The following is a 26,757-nucleotide window of genomic DNA, read 5'->3' on the forward strand; positions in this document are numbered from 1 at the left end:
AAATAACCTCAACCAAAACACCAAACACGAAAACCAAAAACACTTATATGAACACAACATTCAAACTTTCAAAAATTTACATACACACATTAAATAATTACACACATTACAATATATTACACACATTCAACAATAACACACATTTATAATATAACAAATAATATTTATGACTCTCCCTTTTGACAACAACAAAAAAAGGAAGAACCTTGAAATAAAAAAATTTTTTTTTATAGATAAAACTAAAAGGAATTAAAGGTGAAAATGAATTTTAACCAATTACAAATACAATATTAATTTGTTAATTACGAAAAAAAAAAAATTTTAAATCAAGACAACTAAGATAAGAAATAGGTTCAGCCAAGTCTAATTATGGTATGCTAGACAAATTTAAGATAAAATGTTATTACAAAATGACGGAAAATGAAGATTAATTAAGTTTGAATCAATATTGAATATGATTGAAAATTAGATGATTTGTATTAGAGATTGGGATGATAAAGGAAAGAACACTATAAATCACTTTCAATTAGCGGGACATTACACATCTTTCCAAAATATTTATGACACACATTGATATATCTTTTTTATTTTGGGCTTAATTTTGTGCCTCTTTTTCACTTTTGCGATACCATTGTGCATATATTTCTATTTTTTGCCATCACTTTTTGTATTTTTTTTTTTACTTTTGGGTCTTTTTCAATATCAGTAATCTAAATTCAAATTTCCACTAATAATAAAAATAAAATAGTATTTGAAATATAGAATAAAAATAATAAGAAAATCAATCTTATAATAATTATAATTTAGATATATTGTCTATAAGAAATATGAAATTGATCTCATATCTATATTTAGTCATAATTTTAATTTTAAACTTTTTGAAATATTTAATTTTATAAAGAAATTAAATTTATAGAGCAAAGTAATTGAGGAATCCATTTCTAAATGAATCAACTACAAAAGATTTTTCTATTAAAACAATTAATAAACATTCAAGAAATGTAATTCAATGCAAGTGAATAAAATATTCCATCATTCCATTGATATCAAGGAGCATAGATAAATATATATGCTCATTTCATTCCACGATAACAAACATTCAACTAACACCATCACTGAGATTCAAAACAACATATGGAACAGCTAAACTCATAGAAGAAATATCAAAACAGTAAACACAAAAAACTCATAGAGCGACAACGATCAAGAATTACATTCTAGGAAAGCTAAGGGGCCCTCTGATCTGGAGGAGGTGGTTGGTTGAATATTGAAAAAGTAACTATTCATCATAGCTACATTCATGTTGTCCGTGTCAAATTGACCACAGATACAACCCATGACTTCTTGATATCTTACATCCTGCTATTTAGGTGATTCTCAATTTGATCAAGCATTGATCCAAATGAGTTTCCAATCTATCAAAGCACTGGACTATTTCTTGATAGAAGTTATGGTCAGGTCAAGGTGTAGGTGCATGTGCTGGAGTAGGAGCTACCCCTTATTTCTCTAAATCATCACTCTTAGAACTCTGATCCCGCCCAAAAAGTGCCTGAAAGTAGGCATAAGTAGAGTAATTAGGGAGTTCAATGGGAGAATTAGGATATATCAGATTGTACTTATTTTCTAGGATGTAGGGAACTAAATGTCCTAAAGCCACATTTTTCTTTCTTTTATGATGAGAAAGTTCAATCTTAGAAAAATTATAAATATAATCCAAAATAAGTTAATCTTCATCAAAAGGCTTTTTAGTCATTATCAAATAAGTGATTGTAGATAAAAGAAGAGTTATGTTAATATGATCACAAGCTTTTAGAATAATTGAAGTTCTTAAAACATGCTAAATGACCCAGGCATTTTGATTTAGAGTGTAAATCCTAGACAAATGACTCATTGAGCGACACCTTTAAGAGTTTGATTAATTTCAGACCAATCAAAGTTGGCTCTAGAGGTCAAATTATGGGCTTGAATTCCTTGGGTTCTTAGGTGGAGAAAGTTTCCTAAATCTTCCTTTATAATATCTACCTGTTACTTGAGATCATAGGAAGTAATCCTTGAGTGGTCTTGATTAACTCTCATGTTGGCCATAAAGAGATGGAATGTCTCTTTATTGTAGGCATATATGAGAGTTAAGATGAATGAAAGTTGAGATGAAGTAAATAAGGGCATGACAGAGAAATGAGTATCACCCTGTATGAGAAGCCGGGAAGGGGTGATTTTAACAGCATAATACCTAAAGTAGGCATCCTCATTCTCTTTGGATAAGAAGTTATTATCCCTAGTAGTTCTAAATAAAGATCCCTTAGAGAGGTGGGGTCATTTGATGCTACTAGCCATTCCTAGGATAAGGGCTCTAGAGGGTTTGGAACAAATGAGAAAGTGAATGAAAAAATGTTTTCAAAGACCCTTTTATTTAAAGGAAAATGACCTATCATACAGTACAAAATTTAAATCGTAGGTATGATTTTAAAATCATACGGGACGAAATAATTTTTATACGTACGAATGAAAAAGGCCAAAAATGAAACGGCTCTTTGTAAAATGTCATTTCCTAGGCATCCTTTCATGCATGCTTTTTAACCATATGATCATACAGATAAATATGTTTTCATCCGGAACGATCAAAATATTATAAATCATTTTAATGACGGTTAGGTTCGTCCCCCCACAGAAACTAACAATAGGATCATTCATTTGAAATGTAATTTTATATGTACGATCTATATTTAATAACTGAACCTAATTGGAAAATCAGCCCCACTCATACAGATAAAATTGCACATATCGTATAGTATGTTGATGCCATCATACAGTACGAAATCCTATGAAAAATTAAATTTCGCTTGCTCAACTCAGAAACCTATCATGTACAAGATATAGAATTCTTACAAGACAAAAAAAATTCATGCATTATGAAAATAACACTTAGAAAGTAATACATGACAATTAAAAAATCTTCTAAAAAATAATCATCTCACATCCAATGACATGCTTCATAGTAAAAATAAAAACAAAACTAAAAAGCACAAAATTAAACACAAAAAAAAATAATAAATAGAGACAAATTAAACAAACACATATTTATAACATATTAAGTTTGCAGAATTTTTAATTTAAGCATTAAGATCAATTACACCTAACCTGGTTCTTAAGGTGTTAAATATGTCAAAGGCCATTAGTTTTATTAAAATATCTGCAAGTTAAATTTTCAAAATAATGTGATTCAATTCAATCTCCCCCTTAGCTATATGATATCTAATAAAGTGATGTCTTATGTCTATATGCTTTGTTCTAGAATATTAAATAAATTTTTTTGAAATGCAAATGACACTAGTATTATCATAGTAAATCAAAAGTATGCAAATAGAAAATACTAAGTCAATCAATTATTATTTTAACAGAAGTACTTGTGCCACACAACTACCTAAAATAATGTATTCTATTTCAGCAGTAAATAGGACTACTAAATTATATTTTCTACTAAACTAGGAAACTAAAGAGTTTCCTATGAATTGACAAGTTTTAGATATACTTTTATCAAAATATCCAATTAATTCAAATGAAGAGCTGTGCTTGGGATATCAAATCTCTAAGTTTTGAGTTCCCAAAAGATATCTTAGATTTCTTTTTACTAATGTCAAATATGATTCTTTTGAATCAGATTGAAATATAGCACACAAATAAATATTGAATATTATATCTAGTATGTTAGCAGTCAAATAAAGTAATGATCTAATAATTCCTCTAAATTTTTTTTGTCAACAGATTTTCTCTTAGAGTCCTTATCAAACTGCACTAAGGAACTCATTGGTGTAGTCACTAGTTTAGTATTATCCATCTTATATTTTTTTAGAATGTTTAATATACTTCGACTGACTAAAAAAATATTCTTTCCTCATTTTATTTTATGGTAAAATTAAAAAAATAACTCAAATATCCCAATAAGCTCATCTTAAATTCACTATTCATTATTTTAAAAAAATCATCACAAAGATTTTTATTTGAAGATCGAAGCAAGATAGCATCAACATATATTTGAATAAAGAGTATTTCATATCCTATCCTTTTCAAAAAGAGAGTTATGTCTACACTTCCTTTTACAAATGATTTCTCTAATAGGAAAGTGCTTAACCTCTCATATCAAACCTTAGGTGTCTATTTTAGTCTATATAATACTTTTTTTAATTTAAACGCATGATTAGAGAATTTAGAATTTTTAAAACTTAGAAGTTGCTCAATATAAATATCCTCTTATATTACCCCAGTCAAAAAGGTATTCTTAACATCCATTTGATATAATTTAAAATCTTTAAAATAGGCTAAGGCTAATAAAATCTTAATTACTTCAAGTCTGGCTATAGAGGCAAAAGTCTCTTCAAAATCAATCCATTCTATTTGATTATACCCCCTAGCCATCAATCTTACCTTATTTCTAATCACAATTCTTAAATCATTCATTTTATTTTTGAATACTTACTTAGTTCTAATAACACTTTGATCCTTTAGCCTTTCAATCAATTCTCAAATATCATTTCTTACTAATTGATTTAACTCTTCTTGTATGGCCAAAATTCAAAATTTATCCAAAATTTCTTGATTTATATTTATGGGTTCAACTATCAATATAAAGGTAGAATGATTCACTTTTTAGCTAAGTCCAAGCATAATCCTAATACCCTCACTGGTTCACCTAAAATTAATTCCTTGGGGTGATTTTTAAAAAAATTTCATTCCCTAGGCAAAGGGTTTTCTTTTCCAATATCTTCTTCTAAATTTATCTTTTCAATTCCTTAGGAGTTATGTTCAATATAATCCTCTTCCAACCTTGACTCTTCCAAAATGCTATATTTATCAAACATAATATGTGTGGTCTCCTCAATTACCAAGGATCCAAGAAAAATTCATTCATTCATATTTTGTATCAAATTATTCTAAAGGAGTTTTTCCATTATTATGAATGAATATCTTATATCCAAAAATATGCAAATATGACAAATTTGGTGTTCTCCCCTTAAAAATTTCATAGAATGTTTTATTCAATTTTGATATAATATTCATCATATTTAGAACATATCAAGTTGTACTAACTGCTTCAGCTCAAAAATATTTTGAAAATGAGTATTCTGCCAACATGGCTTTAGCGGCTTCAATTAAAGGAATAAAATGATGACTTCATCTATTTTCCTAATTGACATACTTCACGCAGGTAATCCTCAATAAGTCTAGTTTGGGTATTCCTCTAACAAGTTTTTTTAGGTAACTTTTCTAAGATTTTTCATATTTACGTGACAAAATCTCTTATGTCATAACCATGATTCATCAATAATTATTTTTAGACAAAATACATTAAAAAATTTAATATAATTCAAATCAAACATGTATATATTATTTACTCTAGTTCCATAAAAAACATTAATTCCATTTTGACTTATTATGCATCTAGTGAAAAAAAAATTTTTACACTATAACCCTTATCACATTGCTGATTAATACTCAACAAGTTGTGCTTTAAGCTTTCTAAAAGTAAAATATTTTCGATAAAAAAATTGTTCAAGTTTCTAATCATACATGTGCCTACCACTTTCCTAGTGGTATTATCTCCCAATATAAGCTTACCTCCATTCCTGGCATCCAAGGATATGAATTATATAGTGTCTCCAATTATATGCTTCAAATATCCACTATTCAGGTACCAAATACTTTCACAAGATCTTGTATGAGATCATTTCTATAAGATAATCAAATATTAGTCTTAGAAACTCAAATAAGTTTGAGTTCTCCTCTTAACAAAATTAATCTAGATGCATATTTGATATGCTTTATTTTATGCATATTTTGTCTCCACATTAGATATTATTTACTATAAATAGTGCAAGTGTGAGATATATGGTCAAATATTCTATAAGAAAAACATTTAACTACGGGAATAGAATTTATTAATCTACGTGAGTTAAACTATTTTTTCCTAGGTTTTAAATTTTTTTGCTTCTGATCAGGATTAAAAAATTATGTAGGTGTGGGTAGAATCCTATTTTTCTCAAGTGATTTTAATTCAATTTTAAAAAAAGAGTTAGCACTTTCTAAAATAGTATTGTCAAGTTTTAAATAGTGCTCTCTATTATTAGATTCATTCATAAATATTTTAAGACTATTTTCAAATTTAGTGTGAGATGATTTCAATAGTTCATATTATTTGTTTAATTCATCAAACTCATCCAAAAGTTTTGTGATTGCTATCAATCAGTATGTGATCTTTCCTAAGAATTTCATGCTCTTTTTGTAATTCTAAAAATTCAATGTTCACCGCTCGTGGGGTACAAACGCAGAGGGTACGGCCGCACTATCCCGTAGGACAAAACGATCGTAGACCTCTACACTCGACATAAACAGGTCGATGGAATGCCAAATTGGATCGTGCATACCACTAACCATTGAGGATAGAGGCTTTCACCAATACACATCGATAGCAATATACACGACCCAGTCACAGGTTTTCGTCATCCGATACAACAGTTCGAATGGGGTAGTAGATGTGGGACCGAGTTTCCCACGGGCGCAAGCCCCCGTGGTTAATTACATCCCAGGACGGAACCCGAGAAAACTCTCGATAAATGATCATACATTATCCTTCCCAAAAGTGGGATAGGCACAGGGGCATAGACTAAGAAGTCCTACTCATAAGGAAGAAATGTCTCAAAGAGGCTCAATCAACATGCGTGGCTTATACTAGCATTCGGAGGCTCTATGACACTATACAGAAACTGGAAAAGAAAATTAAGCACTCAATCACATGCGTGAGAGGAGAGATAGAGGTGGCATCATCTCGTGACGCAAATAAGTAGGATTTATAGTCCCTGAAAGGAAGGGACCTACCTACTATTTAAGGCATACTACGAGACCGAATGTAGTAGTCTCGAATCCTAAATCTAGGTTGGGCTTAGTGTTATACGAGACACTAAGACCCGTGTCCTAGCTAATGTAGTGCAAAATCTGGACTTACCCCGACCCGGATTGGGGAGCCAGCTAACCACCTAATCGCTTTAAAACCATGTTATCAAGTCAGTTATGAAAGATGTGTGGGAGGTACAATTTTTGGAAGTAGGACCGATATCTAGAGAGTTTCCAAAGTGGTATTGGACTTATGTGGGTCAGATGCTCCTAGCTAATGCAATTAAATTTTATTTAGTTGGTTACTAATGCAATGCATGCTAGTTGAAATGTCAGCTCATGAATGTTATAGAATTTTAAAAATAGGCTTATAGAAAATAATTTTTTTGAAAAGACTGGGTCTCCCTAGGTCCGGCACTTAATCTTCATAGGCCAGATTATCCGAACTCTACCCGCAAGCAGAGAGATGTCTTATAGCAAGGAAAGAATAATGCAGTAATATGCATGCAACCCCGGACGATTCCGATAGTTCCCTAGGTTCGTTAGATTTCTATGTTATTTAAATCTTAAAATTTTGTAAGATTAGTTATGAGTAGAAAAAATTTATAATCCTTAAAAGAGCCTAACGAAAATCCAGGCGAAAGCAAAAACGGGTGGAGTAGATGAAAGGTTTTTCTAGAAAATTCTAAAATAAAATAAAAATTAATTAATTAATATAATTTTTGGAATTTTAAGAGACAAATTAATTATCCTCATTTAATATATAGATATATATAAGAATTTGAAAAGCCACTCTAGAATTTTCTAAATTTTTTTATTAGGGAATTTAAAAAGTAAAAAATAAACTCTAATAATAATAAGCTAATTTAATATTAATATATATTAGTTATTTCTAATGAGTAGGCTGCTATTTTATATTAATTATTTATAATTAATATGAGGCAGTTGCTATTTCATATATGGGTCTTTTAGCCTTCCCATTAATTAATCTATTAATAAATTGTTACGAGTTATCAATTAAGTATGAGGGGGATGAACTAAATATATTTATATATTCAATATTTAACAAAAAGTTTAATTATTCCATATAATTATAGATAAAATATATGTTATCTGAACTATATCATATATAACATATAACTTATATTTAATCATATTAGTTATGATTTGATCACTTAATAATATATTTTTGGACTTTGGTATGAATATATGATATCATAACTATCATAATTAATCAAGGATAACTATCAAAATACTCCTTGAAAATATTAAATATATTATTTGGTCTAATTTTATTATGGCCGCAATGTTGATATGCGATCTTATTTGATCTAATGACATAGGATATTATCCGTAATATTATCGATATTATCACAGATATATCAAAATTATTCCACAAAAGTATGAGAATCATCTATTTGAGCAAATATGAATCAAAAGTCCCAATTTATTCTAGGTTTAACATTCAGGAGACAGTAAAGAATCATAATAATAATTATCAGTCACAAGATGCTCGAAAGGTACAAATATATATTTTTGGACAATACAAGTTTCGTTGTCCAAAAATAGGGAGCAACTGATATGTCACCAAAAATAATCTTAATCAAACACAAATCTCGATGTAAATATGAGATTGAGGCATCAAAAATTATCATGGGGACCATCTAAACTTTTATTTAAGCAAACTTATAGTCGAACTGAATGTCTTGGAAAGACGAACTGATCAACACCAAATCCAGCCAGATTTGAGCCCAAATCAGCCCAAATCAAGAATTAAGAGCATATTTGGAAGGTTCAAAGTATAATTTGGATTACCAAACTAATTCCGAACATGACATGCTTATAATCAAATCGAGCGACTAGGCGTGACAAATCCAACAAGCCCAAGATCATTGAATTCTGATATTATTAAGACATTCAAATGCCTAATAAACGATCAATGATCAAGGGGATCAATATCGGCCATCCATTCAAATCATTCCAATTTTGACCTTGATCATCAACATATTTACAAGTCATGTCACTCTCAAAAAACTATAAATAGCTCCCACTCTTCTCATGAGATAAAGGAGAGAAGAAGGAAATGAAGGGAGGAGTTTGGGAGCTCTCTTGCCACCGACAACCGCCGAAGTCTTCTCGAACACCATCGAACTTCAACCAATCCATCGACCACTGCCGAAACTCTTCCCCACCACCGCCGGAGTTCTTGCCAGAGTTCCTCTCAGCCACCATCGGTGTTCCTCCCGGCCACCGCCAGAGTTCTTCCCGACCACCAACGGACTTCCGCCAGTCCATTGACCACCGCTGGAGTTCTTCCTAACCACCACTAGACTTTCGCCAGTCTACCACCGTCGAACTTCCACCAATCTGCCAACCACCGCTGGAGTTCTTCCCAACCACCACTAGACTTCCACCCATCTGCCAACTACGATCTTTTCTGGCCTCTATTGTCTCGCTGACTATAGACCTTCCGACCTCCATCGCCTGTCGACTACGATCTTCATGACCCTCGTCATTATTTGACTATGGTTTGCCCAACCTCCGTTACCTGTGGATTACGGTCCTTTCGACCACCGTCACCCCCCTACTATGATAATTCCAATAAACATTGCCAACTATTGTCATCCCGACCTCCATCGTCTATCGACTACAATCTTTTGGACCTTTGTTGTCCACCGACTATGGTCCTCCCGACCTCCATCGCCCACCGATTACGATCATTCTGACCTCTGTCATTTGTCAACTACGGTGCTCCTGACCTCAATTAGCCATTGATTATAGTCCTTCTGACCTCCGTCTCCCACCGACTACTATCATCCCGACCTCTATCACCCCCCGACTATTATCATCCGGACCTCTGTCGCCTTTATACTACAATCTCTTGGACATTCATCATCCTCCAACTATGCTCCTCTAGACCTCTATTAGTAGTCGACTACGGTCCTCTCAACCTCCATCGCCCACTAACTACAATCCTTCTGACTATCGTCACCCACCAACTATGGTACTCCCAACCTCCGTCATTGCCGACTACGGTCCTTCCGACCATCGTCATCCAACTATGGTCCTTTCAACCACTGTCATCCAACTACGGTCCTTCTAACCTACATTGCTCGCCAACTATAGTCATGCCACCAAAATGAATATATCAACACTGATTCTTCCAACTCCTACCATATAATGCACTCTATATGATGTATATTTGCTACTTTGAGCCATGACCTTCCTCCTAAGGAAGGGCCTCATTTGTAATCAATTGCAAATAGTAGTGGATTCATTCAAATTGGGTTGAGCCCCGTGGTTTTTCTCGCTTTGAGAGGTTAAATTTATGGTGTCTTTAATAAAAGCTATAACCATACTCTCTTATCTATTTGTGTGTTGGATCTTTGTACAAAGTTAAGACACTAAATTATATCACTCTCTACCGCCTCGAATATTTTAGGACGCAACACTTCTTTTATAAAATTTTTATCAAATATATTAGAGATTACATAAATGTAATACACTCATCGGAGAATGAACTTGGTGATGGTCGACAAACAGAAAGAGGTCTGACAGTGGTCGAGAAGAACTCTGGGAGAGGTTGACGAACGGAGAAGCTCTGATGGTGGTCGGGAGGAACTATAGTAGTGGTCGATAAACAGATGAAACTCTGACAGTGGTTGGGAAGAACTTCGGTAGGGTCAACAAATGGGCTGAACTCCAATCGTGGTCGGGAGGAACTCTGGCGGTGGTCGACAAATAGGCGAAACTCTAACGTGAAAGTTCTTCAGGGATGTTAAGCCCTTATAAACTAGTCCCGAGTCTAACCAAGAGGGGGGTGGGGGTGAATTGGATATTTAAAACTTTTTTAATTGAAAGAAATGTCTTTTTATATCTTGTAGTGCAAATAAAATCAATCAATAATAAAAAGATTAATCAGATATTTCACCCAAGCAGTTAATCGTAATACAAATAAAATGAAGAAATAATAAAGGAAAGAACACACCAGATTTATAGTGGTTCAGTCAATTTGACCTACGTCCACACTTCGGAGCATCTCCTCCAAGTATTGCACTAAACTTAGTGACTCTCCTTTTGCTCCCACAATAAGGCGGAGAAGCCTTTACAAACCACCTTTCCACCGATACCGGTGAGGCAGAGAACCCAACTCTTTTTATTTCCTCCTGAAGCAGGTAGAGAACCCAACTCCTTTTTCTTTCTTCTGAAGCAGGCAGAGAACCTCGATCAATTGCTGAAGTATACCTCTCTTGAACATCCAAGAAATCAGGGATGACAATCAGAGAAGAAAACTCGGATCCTTGCTTGGAGCAACCTTTTATGAAACCCCTCACAACCCCCCCCCCCCCCCAACCCCCCCCCCCCCCCCCTCACAAGATCCTTTTTCTCTCTCCCTTACTCTCCCTCTCCTCTTAGCTCTCTCAAGCCAAGACAACAGCAAAAGATACAATTTTGGGTAAACAAGAAGTCTTATATAGAAGAGCTTCAAATTTGCTCTTTGTAACACAAACCGACATAATCGTTTTGGACGATCAAAGGATCATCCTGTACGATTAGTACAAATTCAACTCAATCAGCCAGGATGATCTGGGAGAGTCTGGACGATTAAAGGACTTATTTATTCCGATCGTTCTATATGATTAGTTCAAAATCATCGAGTATCGTTCAGAACATCACTCTGATTGCATGTCTGGACGATGGAAAACTAAACTGATCATCCCAGAAGATTAGTTCAAAACATCAAATATCGTCCAAAATATCGCCCTGATTGCATGTCTGGATGATGGAAAAATAACTAACCGTGCAGGATAATTTTATATCATCCCTGATGATTAGTGCAAAATAATACACATAGTCTAAAACAGTGTTCTGGTCGTCCAGGAAGAAACTAATGTATGTTTAACTGATCGTCTCGGACGATCTTGAGATTGTCCAAGATGATAAGATCGAGCAATCAAGCCTTAATTGCTTCCCTTAATTACCAGACTAGTTTAGGCATAATTGCACTACATCGTCCAAAATGATGTCCAAAAATTAAAAACATGCCTAAAATGATCTAGAGACTGATTCTTTCAAATTTGAGCCTATCGTCCAGGACGATGCTAATATTGTCTAAGACGATTTGCTTAACTATGGATGCCTTAACCATGATGCCCTAATTAGGGTTTCTATTTTTTCTGATCGTCTAGGATGATTTTGGATCATCCTGAATGATGTGATAAAAAATAGAAAACTCTAAAATCAGACAGAATTTTTCTCTGTGTGTGTGTAATGTTACTTAGCATTGGGACCCACTTTATTTATAATTGACTCAAAAAAAGTAAAAAAACAACTTAATATCTATTTACAGACAGACTCTGTCCTAATCTACCCAATCTTAAACTGGCTTGATTTGCAATTGACCTTATGGACCTGAAACGTTAATAGGCAAGACAGTCATAGAAAAATAGAAGTGTCAGAAATGTTTGCGATCATCAAAATTATAATTCATGAATCTAGATTTGTAACACGACGGTGGCCGGAAGGAACTCTGGTAGTGGTTAATGAACGGGCCGAAGTCCAGTGGTGGTCTAAAGAAATACTGATGGTGATCAACGAACGAGTGAAAGTTTGGCAATGTTCAGCGACAAGTATGCTCTTAAATTCCTCCCTTTACTTCCTTCTCTTTCTCCCCCCTTTCATTTGAAGAATGTGGACCTATTTATAGGTTTTTGAGAGTGGCATGACTTGCAAATATGGGGAGGATCAAGGTCAAATGAACAATTATTAAGTCAGGTGTCCTGACGTAGCTCTACGTTCGGATGCCAATAACATTTCGTCACGTGCTCTTACTCTTTACTGCACGGCCCGACGACTTGACCCGAACAGGAACCCGGGATTGCTATGTTCATGTATTGCTAGGTATTGCTCGGTATTGCTAGGTATTGCTCAGTATTGATAGGTATTGCTTTACAATAATGAAAAATATCGCTCTGTGAAAATCAATACCGAGCAATACCTAGCAAAACTCGGTATTGCTCTTCACATAATGATATTTCTCGTTATTGTAGAGCAAAATCGACCAATACCTCGCAATACCTAGCAATATGTGAACATAGCAATCCCGGGGCCGTTCCGGGTCGAGTTATCAGGCCGCACGGTAAAGAGTAAGAACACGTGGCACTATTTTACTGGCGTCCGAATGTAGAACTACGTCAGATCACATGACCAAATAAAAGTTCCTTTATGAGACTCCATTGGTATCAACTTATGCTTTGATATTAATGGCTACTTTAGGGTTTGCTTTTGATAATATTTAGAGCTATCTAATATCTCCTCACAATTCTATACAAAACAATCAAACTCATAATGGTGCTGGATTAAACTATTAAATTCTTGCTCACACAATAAAGCACTTGCCCAATTTGTTAAGGTTTTGTTTGGGATTGTTTTCTTTCTACTTGTTAAAGCAACTTCATAGTATAAAAATTAACTTTAAGAAGCAATAAGAAAATCATCCTAAACAAAGCCTGAATTAACATCAATAGATTTGATTTATATTGATAATATTCATTAAAAATTTTTCATAATTTTAGCATTATAGATATCATGATTTATTGTTCAAGGTGATGGTGAAATAAACCCTCCTGAACCTGGAAGGATTCAGGAGCCATCCCTCCTAAACCTTGAGATTATTAATTAACCTTCTATTGTAAGCATATAAATGAACTAACAGGGGACAGATAAAATTGTTAAGACAATCAGAAATGTATGAAAACTGAAGTACAAATTGATTATGAAAAAGTTATATAACAAGAAGCTGTCATTATGTGAGAGATTTACAACACCTAGTACTACTGCATCTATATATGAACATAATACAGGCTGCTCGGCTTGCAAGCAGAACATCAAATACAGCACAAAGAAGCCCCCCATCAAAATTGAAAATTCTGCACAGGAACGAGTACCAAATCAAACTGTAAGTAAATCATCAAATGTATAAAGAGATGAGTGAGGTTAGAATACCGATTTAGCTCTTTTCTTGAGAGTCTTCAATGCGGCTTCGGCAAAAGCCTCAGCTGCTTCGGCATCAGCTTCGGCAGCCTCGGCTTCTCTCGCTGCTTCTTCAGCTTCAGCCATGGCTTCTTCAGCTTCAGCAACTGCTTGAGCAGCAGCAAGAGCTGCTTCCTCTGCGGTCATGTTTCTCATTCTAGCTAATTCAGCATCAATCTGAGGTTTTGTGAGTGCTTTTATGTCCTTCTTATCTACTCTAGGTGGTTCTTTTTGTCTTCCCTCTGGAAGAAAGAGCTTCGATTTGGTTCTTCTATGTTCTGATTGCGGTAAACTTTGAGGTATTCGATATCTGCGTTTCACCTTTAAAGGCAAGCCAATTAATGTAAATAAAGAACGAACTACATTCTAATGGACTTTTCCCAAAGTTTCAACAGAATGCAAGCAGAATAAAGATGAGGAAATACCCTACACTATGATGTTCAAAGCTCATCAAAAGAATTAAACATAATTTCGACTGAAAATTGAATTTCTGATTCCCAAATCAGGTTGGCCAGAAGAGTCTACATTTGATCACAGTAAATTCTAACAGTATAGCAGACAACCGTTACTCTAAAAGGATAGAGCGCAAGAAGATTCTTTTTGGAGCTGCGTTTTGAACGCATTTTATTTTATCGCGTTATAATAAAGTCTATTTGTTTTTCATGAACTTCCAGTGAACTCGATTACCTACTTATTAATATGAGCAAAAAAAATGGAAGTGCACTAAGTTTGTGATGGTTGAATATTATTACAAGCAAATGATAAAATTGATAGCGAATTACAATCCTTTATTTTGGATTTCACTTCTCACCATAATGAAGTTCAATTTCAAGCAAACAACTCTTGACTATAAGAGCACAGATTGATGTATCAATCTGTCTAAAGAGTGTTTTTCACTTCGGTTACCAAACAAACACTTGAACTCAACTTGAAATTGTAATCCCAATCACTTCTACATTTTCCATCAAAACAAACAGCTCTTGGACACATCGGCTATATATAAGAGCATTCGATTGATATATTAAACTGTTCATGAGTGAGTTTTACTTCGGTTAGACATTCATATTACCAACAGTAGTCTATGTATATTGGGGTGGGGAGGGGCTTGGCCCAAGATAGTAATCCGTTTGAGACTACTATTTTATAACTTTGTTTCCAAGAATATTAATACACTTCTGTTTGGATAAACTTTGTTACTTTTCAAAAATTTTTGTGATGAAAAAAAATTTCTAACGAGATTTGCTAATACAATAGTTGTAAGGGAGTAGTAGTTCAAATTTTCAGGAAAAAAAAATCTATAATATACACACAGCAAGTTTGAAAAAGAATCTACTTTTCCACTATAGTTATACAGCTAGAGTTGGAGATGTGCGTGTGGAAGACAAAAACCATTAGAGCAATCAGGCAATCATTCTATAATTATTTTTGTAGATAGTTGTAGCTACCATAAACAGTCCCTACAACTAAAAAATTTATATAAACAAAATTCCAACTGCCATAAAGCACGCGGTATATGAGGTCAAAATAGATGGATAAATAGATCGTAACAATTATATCAACCACAAAAATGCATCATGTGGGCTGTGCCAAAGGGGTCTAGTTTAGATCAACATCTACCCACTGCAAAGGGCATATCTACGTGAGTCCTGTGGAAAGGTGGTTCTTCAAAAGTATAGAATTATTTAAGGGCTGTTTGATTTTAAGTAAAATAATTATTTATATGTGTTTTGAAAATATTGATGTTTGGTTTGCTGAAGAAGACATGCAGAGTAATAAAAAGAATGCAATGCAAAGTGTTTTAGTTTATTTTTTATGTAAACTAGCCCAGTTCTGAAAGAAAATCATTTTCACTGCAAGCAACCTCTCTTGCCATGGCTAGTTGCCTGCCACCACCTCACCACCCCCGCCTCCTGCCACCACTACCACTCTGTCACCGCCACCTGCCACCACCAGTCGCCGCCACCATCTTTGAACTTTAAACTATATTCATTTTACTTCAAACCTAATAAAAAATATATATATTCACCAACATTTATCTTACGCTCATCCAAACAACACCAAAGTATTCCTTTTACAAAGCATTTCTTTTTCAGCCAACCATACGACTCCTTAATCAAGAAATTGTCCTTAGCCAGCAAAGAATTTCACAAGCAGACAAAGTCGGATACAAAAATGCAAATCAACATTACCTATGTCAAACAATCTCTCAAATAATTAACAACACTACCGGACAGTTTCAATCTTCATTTTGCAAACAAATTTCAATCTCACCAAGTCCAAATGATTTCTTATTCCTTGTGAGTTCTAGCATTTGCAAATTAATTTAAAATTAACAGTAACAGATATAAATAAATGAACTAATGAATAAAACCGATCCGGATAGTTCGGAAATGGATAAAGATGCATCTGATGGAGAAAAACAGCATATATGATTCATAAAACACATAATTCAAGAATATTGTGAGTTTTATTTCATTACCTTGGATAATTTCCCATTTGCAGTCAAAGCCTTGAGTTTAATAGATAACAATTTTTTTAAATTTGGCGGAGCAGAGTACTGATCCTGCGTATCAAAAGAGAAGAAGTATGGTATCTTGCTTAAAAACATTATTAAATAATGCCCACTATTGAAAAAAACAATATTCTCTATAAACAACAAAAAGGAGAAAAAACATAAATAAGGCACCGGGCATCCATCCCATATAATTAGCTGAGAAATGTACATCATACTAAAAAATGAACAGCAAATATGCAAGTAACAAAGAAAGTAAAACAATGCCAACTGCTGCATAACAACCAAGCTTAAAGCATTCCATAAATTTTTTTATTCATGGAAAGCACTCTCAATGTGTAGACACCCCATGATATCACGAACATGGAGAACCTACTTTCAAAGTAACTCAACCATATATGAGAGCGTGGCAGAAAATTAAATCACAAAGCAAAGCCCAATATGACATTACCAAATGAAGCCAATTATAGTTTTGATTCATGAAAAATAGGTTATATAACAATATTGCAGCAAAAAGAAAAATTTACAAGCGACTTCAAAAAACTACCCCTCTAAAATTGTAACTTCATTCATCATCCCCAAAACAAACCAAACTTTTCTGAGTAATTCTATGATGTATTAAATAACCTTATTCATTTTGCTCCTCTAAAAAAGTGTATTACTTGAAAATTCTCATTTAGTAATTTATTTGAATAATATTTTCATATTTCCATTTTTTTTTTCATTGTTCAAACGTTATTTTCAACTTTCAATATAATCCTATTGTACTCTCTTAATAAATCTAACTTTATCAAACTCTCCAGATTGAGATTTTGCATGTTTCACTAAAGCCACAATCTTAATTAAACCTTTTGGACTAACTAAATCACCATTTTCTCCTCTAAAGCTTTTAAGCTTTATTGTGCACACAGGCATACATGAAAAAAAACAATCCCGCCACCGCAATACACGGTAAGAATTCTCTCCCATGGCGCTTATTGATCATTCAGGGAAATGCCAAATAAATTATATGAAATTCCTACTCTATTGTAGATAACAAACTCACATCCAGATATAAAGGGAGGACGAGCAGTTATTAAAGAGTAAAATATTACACAAGAAAATAAAAACAGAGAGGAATAGGTGGTACATATAGTTGTTTATAGCACGACATAGCACGCAAACTGACCAACATAGTTAAAAAGTTGGAAGAGAATTGAAGGCATTAATTTGTACCTCTATATACATGGTGATGGCAGTTTTATTGGACCCACTGGGCTCCTTCAAATTAGATATGGCTTCAAATATGAGACTGTCTATCCTACATGCGTTTACAAAGATCAAGCAGGTACTCAAAAGATAAAGTCAACAGCAAATAAAATTAACAAACAAATAGCTTCGTGAAATGGTGCCATTCATACAAATTTCTTCTGATGGCCAAAAGTAGGCCGCATATAAACACATTATTGGAAATTGAAAGGAAAATAAGAACTTTTTTAACACTTTGACACTAATTTTTGGACACATTTTTCATCTACCCTTCTTCATAAATTACCAAATCTATTTTCAACAAATTTATCTTCTCAATAAATGTCATTCCAACTGCCTCTCTAATATAATCATTCCTACTTTTACCATACATTCATCTTAATATCCTCATTCCTCAAAGTTTGACTTAACTAATGATTACTTTTTTTCTATCCATATAATATAATAATCAATCTAATTGCAATTTTAAAAACTACAGCAATATACCATCTTAACATCAACCTATTTGAAAAACCTAGAGTTCCTTTGAATAAGGAATCAGAAAAGGTTAATGCGAGAAGTTTTAAAAGCTACAAAATAGATGTCTTTGGACAATGGAAAAAATGAGCCAACTGATGTTGTGTGTGTGTGGGGGGGGTGGGGGTGGGGGCGGTGAAGAGAATAGTCAAAGGCAAGGCAAACTATTCACCAAACTAAAGCACTAACTTTGATACCAATTTTCTTGGAGCAGTAAGAAGTGGAAGCGGGCTTGCTACAGCAAGAGGTTTAACATCAACAAGCTCATCATTGTGATCATCAACCGCGGTTAGGTCCAAAGGGGCCTCTTCTTGTTTAGGAACCTGTCGGCTCTTTCTCAAGGCCATCCTAGCCTTCTCTCTAGAACCCCAACCATTTGCTGTGACACTCATGTTTCGCCATTTATCCTATCAATTTAGAGAAAAAGTAAGTTTGATCATAAATGAAAATAATAATGATAGTACCAAGTTATCATTTGAAATCCATATGATTATGAATCATGAAAAAACAACAAGCTTCGATATTTCTTTTTGGTTGAAATTAAACAAACACATGAAATCCCAAATAACAAAGCCACAATGGGAGAGAAAACATAAGCAAAACATAAAAATAAATTTTAAATGAAGTCTTATTATGCAGCAAAACAATTAGAAGAACATCAGTCTTAGATTGGTACCTTGAGGTCAACATTTGATCGCAAAGACAAAACACTACTAAATTCTGGATCTTTTAATATTGTGCGCCATTTCCCAGCTCCATGCTTAACAACTCCAGCTTTGAGAGCTGATTCCTCCTCGGATGTCCATTTCTGCTTTGGAGCACCCATTGACAATAGCACAACCACCCTCCCAAAGGAAGTTGAATTTGCCCACCTAATAGCCTATATAGTCTGTGTAAGCATTTCTAAGGACAATATATTACAAAAAAGAAGGATCAGCACTACAAAAAAAAAAAACTCAAATACAAAAAACAATAAATACTACCACCATATTGAACCCCACCTCGTTGTCATGAGAATGAATTTTCCAACATATTTATTTTAACATTAACAGGAAGTATGTACGTACTTATAGCCAAAAAAGTTCCTTAGCATTAACAAGAAGTAGCGGCAAAGGCAGCCTATAGTCTTAATGAAGATTAAAATTGCATGCAGAGACAACAGTACATAATGTTTGATAACTTCAATACAGCAAACAACAGTACATGTCAATAAACTTAAAGCTCCAATAGTTTGATAACTTACTACATTGAAAGCTATCTTTGATTTTAAAAAGACCTTCCAAACTATTAGCTTAAGAACATTTTACTTGGGGGCTATTTGGTTGCAATATTTAGTTAATATTTAGCCAGGATTTAGGCTAAATCTTAACAAACAATTTTCGAACCACATTAATACAACTATTTTCTTAAATTCGGATTTCCTCCTTGTTTAGGCTAAATGTTACCAAGCAATTTTTTTGAGCCAAGTAAATCCTATTATTGTCTTAAATACAACTTTCCTCCCGTTTTAGGCTGAATCATGGATTTGCACAATTTATCCTTGCTGCGCCTTTCTTCCCCTTATTTAAAATTCTAAATATTAAAAATATATACCAAACAATTTACAAGGATTTAACAAGATTCAAAATCTATGATGCCAAAACAGTTTTCTATCACGCCAAAATAGTTTTCAGGATTTAACGCCTCAAGGATTTATTAATATTATATCCTAATAATCAGCTTTCAGGGTTTAAAAAACTCAGCCTTATTGAAGATCAAATTTGCAACATGAGACCAGCTAGCAAGCAATGCACTTCAAAACAGCCAGAAACAGTCCATTCCACTAAATTTAAAGCTCTGATCGTTTGATAACTTACGACATGTAAAGCCACGTTTGACTTCAATACTACAAGAGATTGCTTAAAAAAAAAACTGGTCATAATTCAAATGCCAAGAAAACAAAAGAAATTAGGAAGTAAGCTATCAATATAATTTCGAGACACTTTAACACTCAATCAACTGATTGAAATCGCAAATAATACAAACTGATAGCATAAAATATATAAAGCTGATGGTTGGAAAACTGCACTGTAAACAGACCCTGGTGAGCGATAACAATTGGAAGGAAAATCTAACCAATAAACTAACAAACAAGTAAGCCTAATAAAAGGGGAAATTCATAATAAATAGATGTGGAGAGCAAAAAAAGGAGCGAAAAATCAGAGATCGGGAGGGAGATGTAAACCTTAGGTGGGGATGGCCATTAATCCAGTTCCATAACGCGATATTTTAGGGGAAAGGGGGGTGGAAGAGATGTGTTTGGTGGCTGATGATTCATGCGCACGACCAGAGTTAGGGTTCATACGAAAACTGTTCTAAACATCGATGAAAATCAACGGTGCAGTCGAAATCATCTTGGCCGTGCTTTTTTCATTTGGATGGCCGGGATCGAACTGTTCTTAACGCGTTGCGACAGTTCGCAGCTGAGTAGACAAATGGAAGAAATTTTTTTTTCTTCACGCAGCTCGCTTCATCTTGGCCGGGAGGTTTAAATAGCACAAATTTTTTAACTTTCCACAATATCTATGATTATTAATGATATTGCATAATTTTGTCGATAGATCTAAGAATTGAATCAAGATTAAATTTTGATTGGAGATCGTGCTGTACAATCTAAATCTTACATTCTAATTAAATAGAGAGTTCAATGGATAAAATTTGATTCATCCTTAAGATCCCTAATTCGATATAGGTGACCGTATTCTATGAACAACAAATATGATAGTCTTGACCAAATATCTGCCAATCCTTATTTTTTCAAGATTTGGGTTTGGACATATGGTGATTGCAATCGTTCATAAGTTTTGATTATTTGGAAAAACATTTGTTTTAAATTAATCATTAGTAATTCTATAGCTCTAAAATTTTAAAGAAAAAAAAAAACAGTCTAAAACAAAAAATATATATTTTTAGGATTATTTGCTTTCATAGCATCATTATTGTTATCCAAAATTATTTTTTGTTGCATATTGATTTGTCGCTCTTTAGTTAAAATTTTTAAAGTAACAAATTAACCGTCCTCTTAGTGTGCCATAATATTTTCACAAATATATTTGATCATGGCTTGATGTAGGTTTGAACTTGTTTAAGCACGTATTTGAATATGATTTGATTCATATTCGATCTATGTTCAAATTATATGCTAATGAAGTATTTCTATTAGTGAGTCAATCATCAATATTTTAACATTTTAATGGTAAAGATAAATTGAAGCTGGTTGGACATTAATCGGCAAGTAGAGAAAATGATTGATGGTATAAAAAAATATTTCCTTTTAAAATCTCATCATTCTTATATACACGACGATAGAGGTTAATAAAAAATATTATTTTTCTGAAACTGAAATAGGTGTGTCAATATCTGACCCGATCCGACCCGAAACCTACCTAGAATTGACTCAGAAAATTCCAGGTTCGGTCAACCCATTTTCAATACAGGTCGAGTCTAGGTTTAGTAAACCAACTCGTTTTTAAAATCGGGTTGGTTCATGTTGAACTAGAAACCTGACGCTGACCTGATGATAACCCGCATCTTTTTTTAATTTAGGGTTTAATGGCATTGCAACTTGCATGCGGCGTGCTATGTGCTCAACTATTCTCATTTCTCCACTTAGGAATTTCTGATTTATGATGTCTTGACTCTCGACTCGCGTTCTCTCTTCTTCTCTTTAAGAGCTCGTCTGTTCTCAAATCTAGACCTCATATGTATTGTATACTATGTTTCTCTTGTCGATGCATATAGCCTTCGATGGAGCTGCAGTTTGCCACCTTCCACGTTGGACCTTTTTTTTGTATCTCTTTGCCTATTTTATATTTTAGGGTTATGACTATTTTGTGTTGATAATTTTGGAGGTCATTGGGATTAGAGACTTAGATGGGGTGCAAATTAAATTAAATAAAATGTTTGTTTATAAAATAATGTAAATACAATTTGTAATTTTTATTTTTATAACAATGTAAATCACTAAATGTGATGTATATTTTTAGTATTTAGTTAGTATTTTGCTAGTATTAAAAAAATTAAATTATTGTTAGTATTTTGTTTTTTTTGCTTCTGATACATAACTGAGAAAAAAATATCGTTTGGATTCCTTTTCCTTTTACCGTTCTATAATCTGTGAGATACTCTTGTTTCTAGGTTAGGATTTCTGAAAGCTAAGCTGAATCCTACTCTTGAAAGTTGAATCTATAAGCTATTAAACCATAAATAATTGATGAAAAAATAGTGCTTCTAAAATCTAAGAACTGAAAAATAAATAGTGCTTCTAAAAATCTAAGAAATCTATTTGTTTGCATTTGAATGATGACTAACTGTAGAATCAAAAAATTTCGGCGGAAGAAGCGAAGAAATCAGCGAAAGAATCAAAGAAATGGGCGGAAGAACGAAAAAAATGTCGAAGAAGACTTACCAGAGCACTTAGAATGATGAAAAATGAAGTCCTTTACGGTCGCCTCCTCCAATTCAAGCTTCAAGAACAAAAAATCAAAACAGCCGGAGATGTAGATGGCAATCGCGTTCGTTCGGAGCCAGGGGCGGAATCGTGTTCGTTCAGAGCAGACAGCGGAGCGACCGAGCGAGTATCGCGTTATTTTTTCGTTCGGCGGGGCAAATGTGGAGAAAAATCTGATATTAGGGCAAATTTTAACCTATTGAAGGGCAAATTACCTAACAGCCCTTACACTTAAAGGGATTTTACATTTTTTCAGGGGGGGCAATTGCCCCCCCTGCTGCTACAGTGATTCCGCCCCTGTGCATGAAGCATTAAAAATAGTTGGTTGAATCAAGTTTCTTATCAGCCTGCTCACTAGCTTTAAATGATATTGTTCATGAATATAAAAGAGTTGGAACACATAGTTATTCAAGCTTATTTATTTAACTATCGAGCACTTTACAAAAATATTCAAGATTGTTTTATTACTCAATCAAAAGATTATGAATGAACTACAATTGATCTGAGCCCTGAGTAGTTTGTCGAATGCTCAGGTTATTTGTAGCACTAAGTTTGGACTAGTCTTCACATTCTTATTAATATACCCCTTTAAACCTCTCACCCTTCTACTATAAACTCAAGAACACTTATTATTTTAATCTCATTAATCTCACCAAAGATTGCCCAAAACCATCATATTTGGAATCAAGGTGATTAATATGTGAATTAACAAAACTAGTAAGAACTTTTGGACAACATACAGACAATTTTCTTTTTACAAGCTTTCCTCCAAAGGCTTGTGATTCACTATAGCAAGTTTTGGGTTAGTAGATGCTTTGTATGATAAATTTGTTTTATATTAATACCTTGAATGCATAGTATATTTCTTACAAGTATATAGTGTAAACACAAAATTCAATTAGTAAAGCCTGATAATTTTCCATTGTTAACCTATTAATAAACTTTTATCTTGAGTGAAATCTTAGTAAGAGTGTGCTTCACCTCAAGAAAATTATAATAGTACATTGATGCATGCAAAATTTTATGTAACCTTCTTTATCTTTGGTGTTAATTTCTTATTGTAAGCGTGATTATTTATTTGTTAAAATTTAAATAATTTATCATCTTAATGGCTCGGGCTTATAGACCTAAGCATATTTTTCTTACATTCATTTGCATAAATATATATTCATATAAAATTAGTATTTTTAAAGTTAAAAATTATCAAAATAGCTTAAACGCCTAATAAGGGCTTGAGAGGTAAGAGGACTTTTATGCCCTTTACACTTGGAAGTTAATTTAACTTAAAATTTATTTTATTTTATATTTATATTTTAAATTTCACACTCTATCATCTATACCCCTTTTCTCCTCATCTCTCTCTTCAGCTTTAAAAAAAAATCTCACAACACCTAAATTAGTTTCCTCAAACCAGATTGAATATTTAACTCAATGGTTGATTCCTTAGACATTAGGACTCATGAAAATGAAAATAAGATTAAAAATCATTTAAGTGAATAAACCCAAATGTAATAACTTAAAGATCAAATATAAGCTATCTTGAATCATCTACAAAATAATAAAAATTATGGCCTATGTCCTACCCAAAATCATAAATTATAGTGCTTTTTACATAGACTGATGAGAAGACCAATCATAAATGATGGTGCTTTTGAAAGTTAGTTAGGGATGTTAGGCCCCTTATGAACTGGCCCAAAGCTAATTAATAGAGAGGTGAATTGGTATTTTAAATATCTTTAAAACAAAACTTAAACCAAACTAAAATTCACCACAATGAAAACACAATGAATAAATTAATTTTGAAAATAATAAAGGAAAGAACACATCAGATTTATAGTGGTTCGGTCAAACCTTGACCTACGTCCACTTCTCGGAGGCACCCTCCGAGTATTGCACTAAACTAAGTGTCTCTCCTTTAGCCCCCACAGCTAGGCGGAGAAGCCCTTACAAAATCACTTCCACTTTTCCCGGTGCGGCGGAGTCGCCGGGTACTTTGACACCAAAGAGATATTCTTCTTCTGTGAACTTCCCTCAAGATAAGCATTGAATCCGACGATACTAAGGTGCAAGCTTGCTGGCGCAACCGTGTGGAATGCCCCTCCACACTCCCTTGAGTCCCCCCTCACAGGATCTTCTCCCTCTCTCAAACTACACCCTTTCCTCACTCCCTTTCAAGCTCTCTTAAATTTTCCCCCAAAAGAATGAAGCTACAATGGCTGCCAAAGACGCTTACAAAAGTGCCATGTCAAAAGCTTAAATTGAAGATCTCAAAAAGAGCTCATTAATGCAACTTGCCGACTTTATCAACCAAGACGATAGGAATATCGTCCTGGCCAATTAGTATAAAGTAAGCTCAATCAGCCGGGATAATTTGGGACAATCAGAAGAAAATTGGTTACATCATCCAGGCCGATATAATATCGTCCTGTCCGATTAGGTCAAATCTGAGTACAATCATCCTGGACATCGCCCATAATAGAGTCTGGCAGATGTTAATCGTCCAGGCCATCATCCTGGCCGATATTGACCTGCATATTGATAGCATCGCCGTGCTTTGATTTTAGTTGTAGGCTTTGGTGACCTGCTGGGCTTTGTAAGCTCATTATATGTGGTTTAAATTTTTAGGTCCGAGCAAGACAACTAGAATGGAGTTCGATCAGAATGTCAGACGAATCCTTTCACTATTTGATTCTGGGGCGTTACATAATTGTGCTGCATCGTCCAAGCTCTTAACATATACAAGAAAGCTTTTATGTGATCTATTATTGATATTTGATGGATTAGTCCATATAATAGTGATATGTTTAAATGGATAGTCAATGCTTTTAATTCATGAATAGGTGCCTTTAGAAAAGAGGTTTTTAAGGTTTCCCAAGAGATAATGTATCCAAAACTTCATTTTTGTCATTAAATATTATAGAGGCTTCACTAATCATCCAAACAAAATCTCCATCTACTTCTTCTAAGTCATCCTGACATAATGGCAACTCCAAATAAATACAACTCAAATACCCATTCATAACATCCTCCACACAAGCATCAACTAAATCCACTCTACATCAATCCTCATTTTGATCCTTAGGAAACATCATATATTTAAGGATATTGAAGGTCACTTTAGTCCTGAACTCTCATAATAAATTCTCCCTTCATCACATCAATCATAGCCTACCTATGACTAAGAAAGGTCTACCCAAGCTGATAGGTATTTCTTTATCTTCCTCTATATCTAGTATAATAATTTCTATAAGGAAAATAAACTTATCTAGCTTTACTAATACATCTTCCATTACCCCCTTAATATAGATGGATGAACGATCAACTAACTAAAGGGTTAATAGTGATATGTTGGACTTCTCCTAGGTCTAGTCTTTTAAATATGAAAAAGGTCATGAGATTGATGTTAGCTCTTAAGCCACATCTATCTTCCTCTATATCTAGTATAATAAAGTCTATAGGGAAAATAAACTTATCTAGCTTTACTAATACATCTTCCATTACCCCCTTTAGACAGGTAGATGAATGATCAAATAACTAAAGGGTTAATGGTGATATGTTGGACTTCTCCTAGGTCTAGTCTTTTAAATATGAGCAAGGACATGAGATTGATGTTAGCTGTTAAGTCACATAGTGCTCTCCCAAAAAGCATATCTCCTATAGCCATAAGGATGGTAAAACTACCAATATCCTTAACCTTCTATGGGATCTTCTTTTGGATGACTGCACAACATTCCTCAATAAAGGCTACTCTTTTAAAGTTTTCTAATTTTCTCTTTTTGCTCAAAATACCTTTCATGAATTTAGTATATGTATGCATCTTCTCTAAGGATTCTATAAAGGGTATGTTAATTGTTATGTTTTTAAATACCTCCAAAAACTTAGAGAATTATATATCTAATTTTTTCTTTAATAACCTTTAAGCTAAAATGGTGATGGTCTCTCAACCTTTCTAACTAGTTTTCTACTTCCTTAATAGGTTAAGGTTTTTCTTCATACTTAGTAGGCTCTATGGGTGCTTCCTCTAAAATCTCTTCTACAGACTTCTCCACTTTCCTAACAACTTACTCTAACTCTC

General features: G+C 33.7%; 2 protein-coding genes across 5 annotated transcripts in view; both read right to left on the reverse strand.

Annotated features, from left to right (window-relative positions):
• Positions 1–9,180, reverse strand: part of LOC110116257 — a 22,051-nt gene extending 12,871 nt beyond the window's left edge. The window contains exon 1 of the mRNA XM_028699110.1: positions 8,999–9,180. Coding sequence (XP_028554943.1) covers positions 8,999–9,180 — 182 coding nt within the window. The remainder of the gene's footprint in view (positions 1–8,998) is intronic.
• A 4,452-nt stretch (positions 9,181–13,632) lies between these two features.
• Positions 13,633–20,711, reverse strand: LOC110109065 (telomere repeat-binding factor 1-like). 4 transcript variants are annotated; one of them, XM_020839961.2, is made up of 7 exons: positions 20,418–20,710; positions 18,870–19,065; positions 18,383–18,600; positions 17,645–17,729; positions 16,397–16,480; positions 13,891–14,238; positions 13,633–13,814 (listed from the first exon to the last, which is right to left on the reverse strand). In XM_020839961.2, exons 2-7 carry the CDS (start codon positions 19,017–19,019, stop codon positions 13,800–13,802), a joined length of 900 nt encoding a protein of 299 aa, XP_020695620.1. In that variant the 5' UTR covers positions 19,020–19,065; positions 20,418–20,710; the 3' UTR covers positions 13,633–13,799. The 4 variants fall into 4 exon arrangements, with proteins under 4 accessions (XP_020695620.1, XP_020695617.1, XP_020695616.1 ...); XM_020839958.2 differs by having other exon boundaries at positions 18,870–19,073; XM_020839957.2 differs by having other exon boundaries at positions 18,870–19,096.
• Between the last annotated feature and the right edge of the window lie 6,046 nt (positions 20,712–26,757).

Source organism: Dendrobium catenatum, unplaced genomic scaffold (genome assembly GCF_001605985.2).
Source record: "Dendrobium catenatum unplaced genomic scaffold, ASM160598v2 fragScaff_scaffold_1220, whole genome shotgun sequence".
Classification (NCBI taxonomy): domain Eukaryota; kingdom Viridiplantae; phylum Streptophyta; class Magnoliopsida; order Asparagales; family Orchidaceae; genus Dendrobium; species Dendrobium catenatum.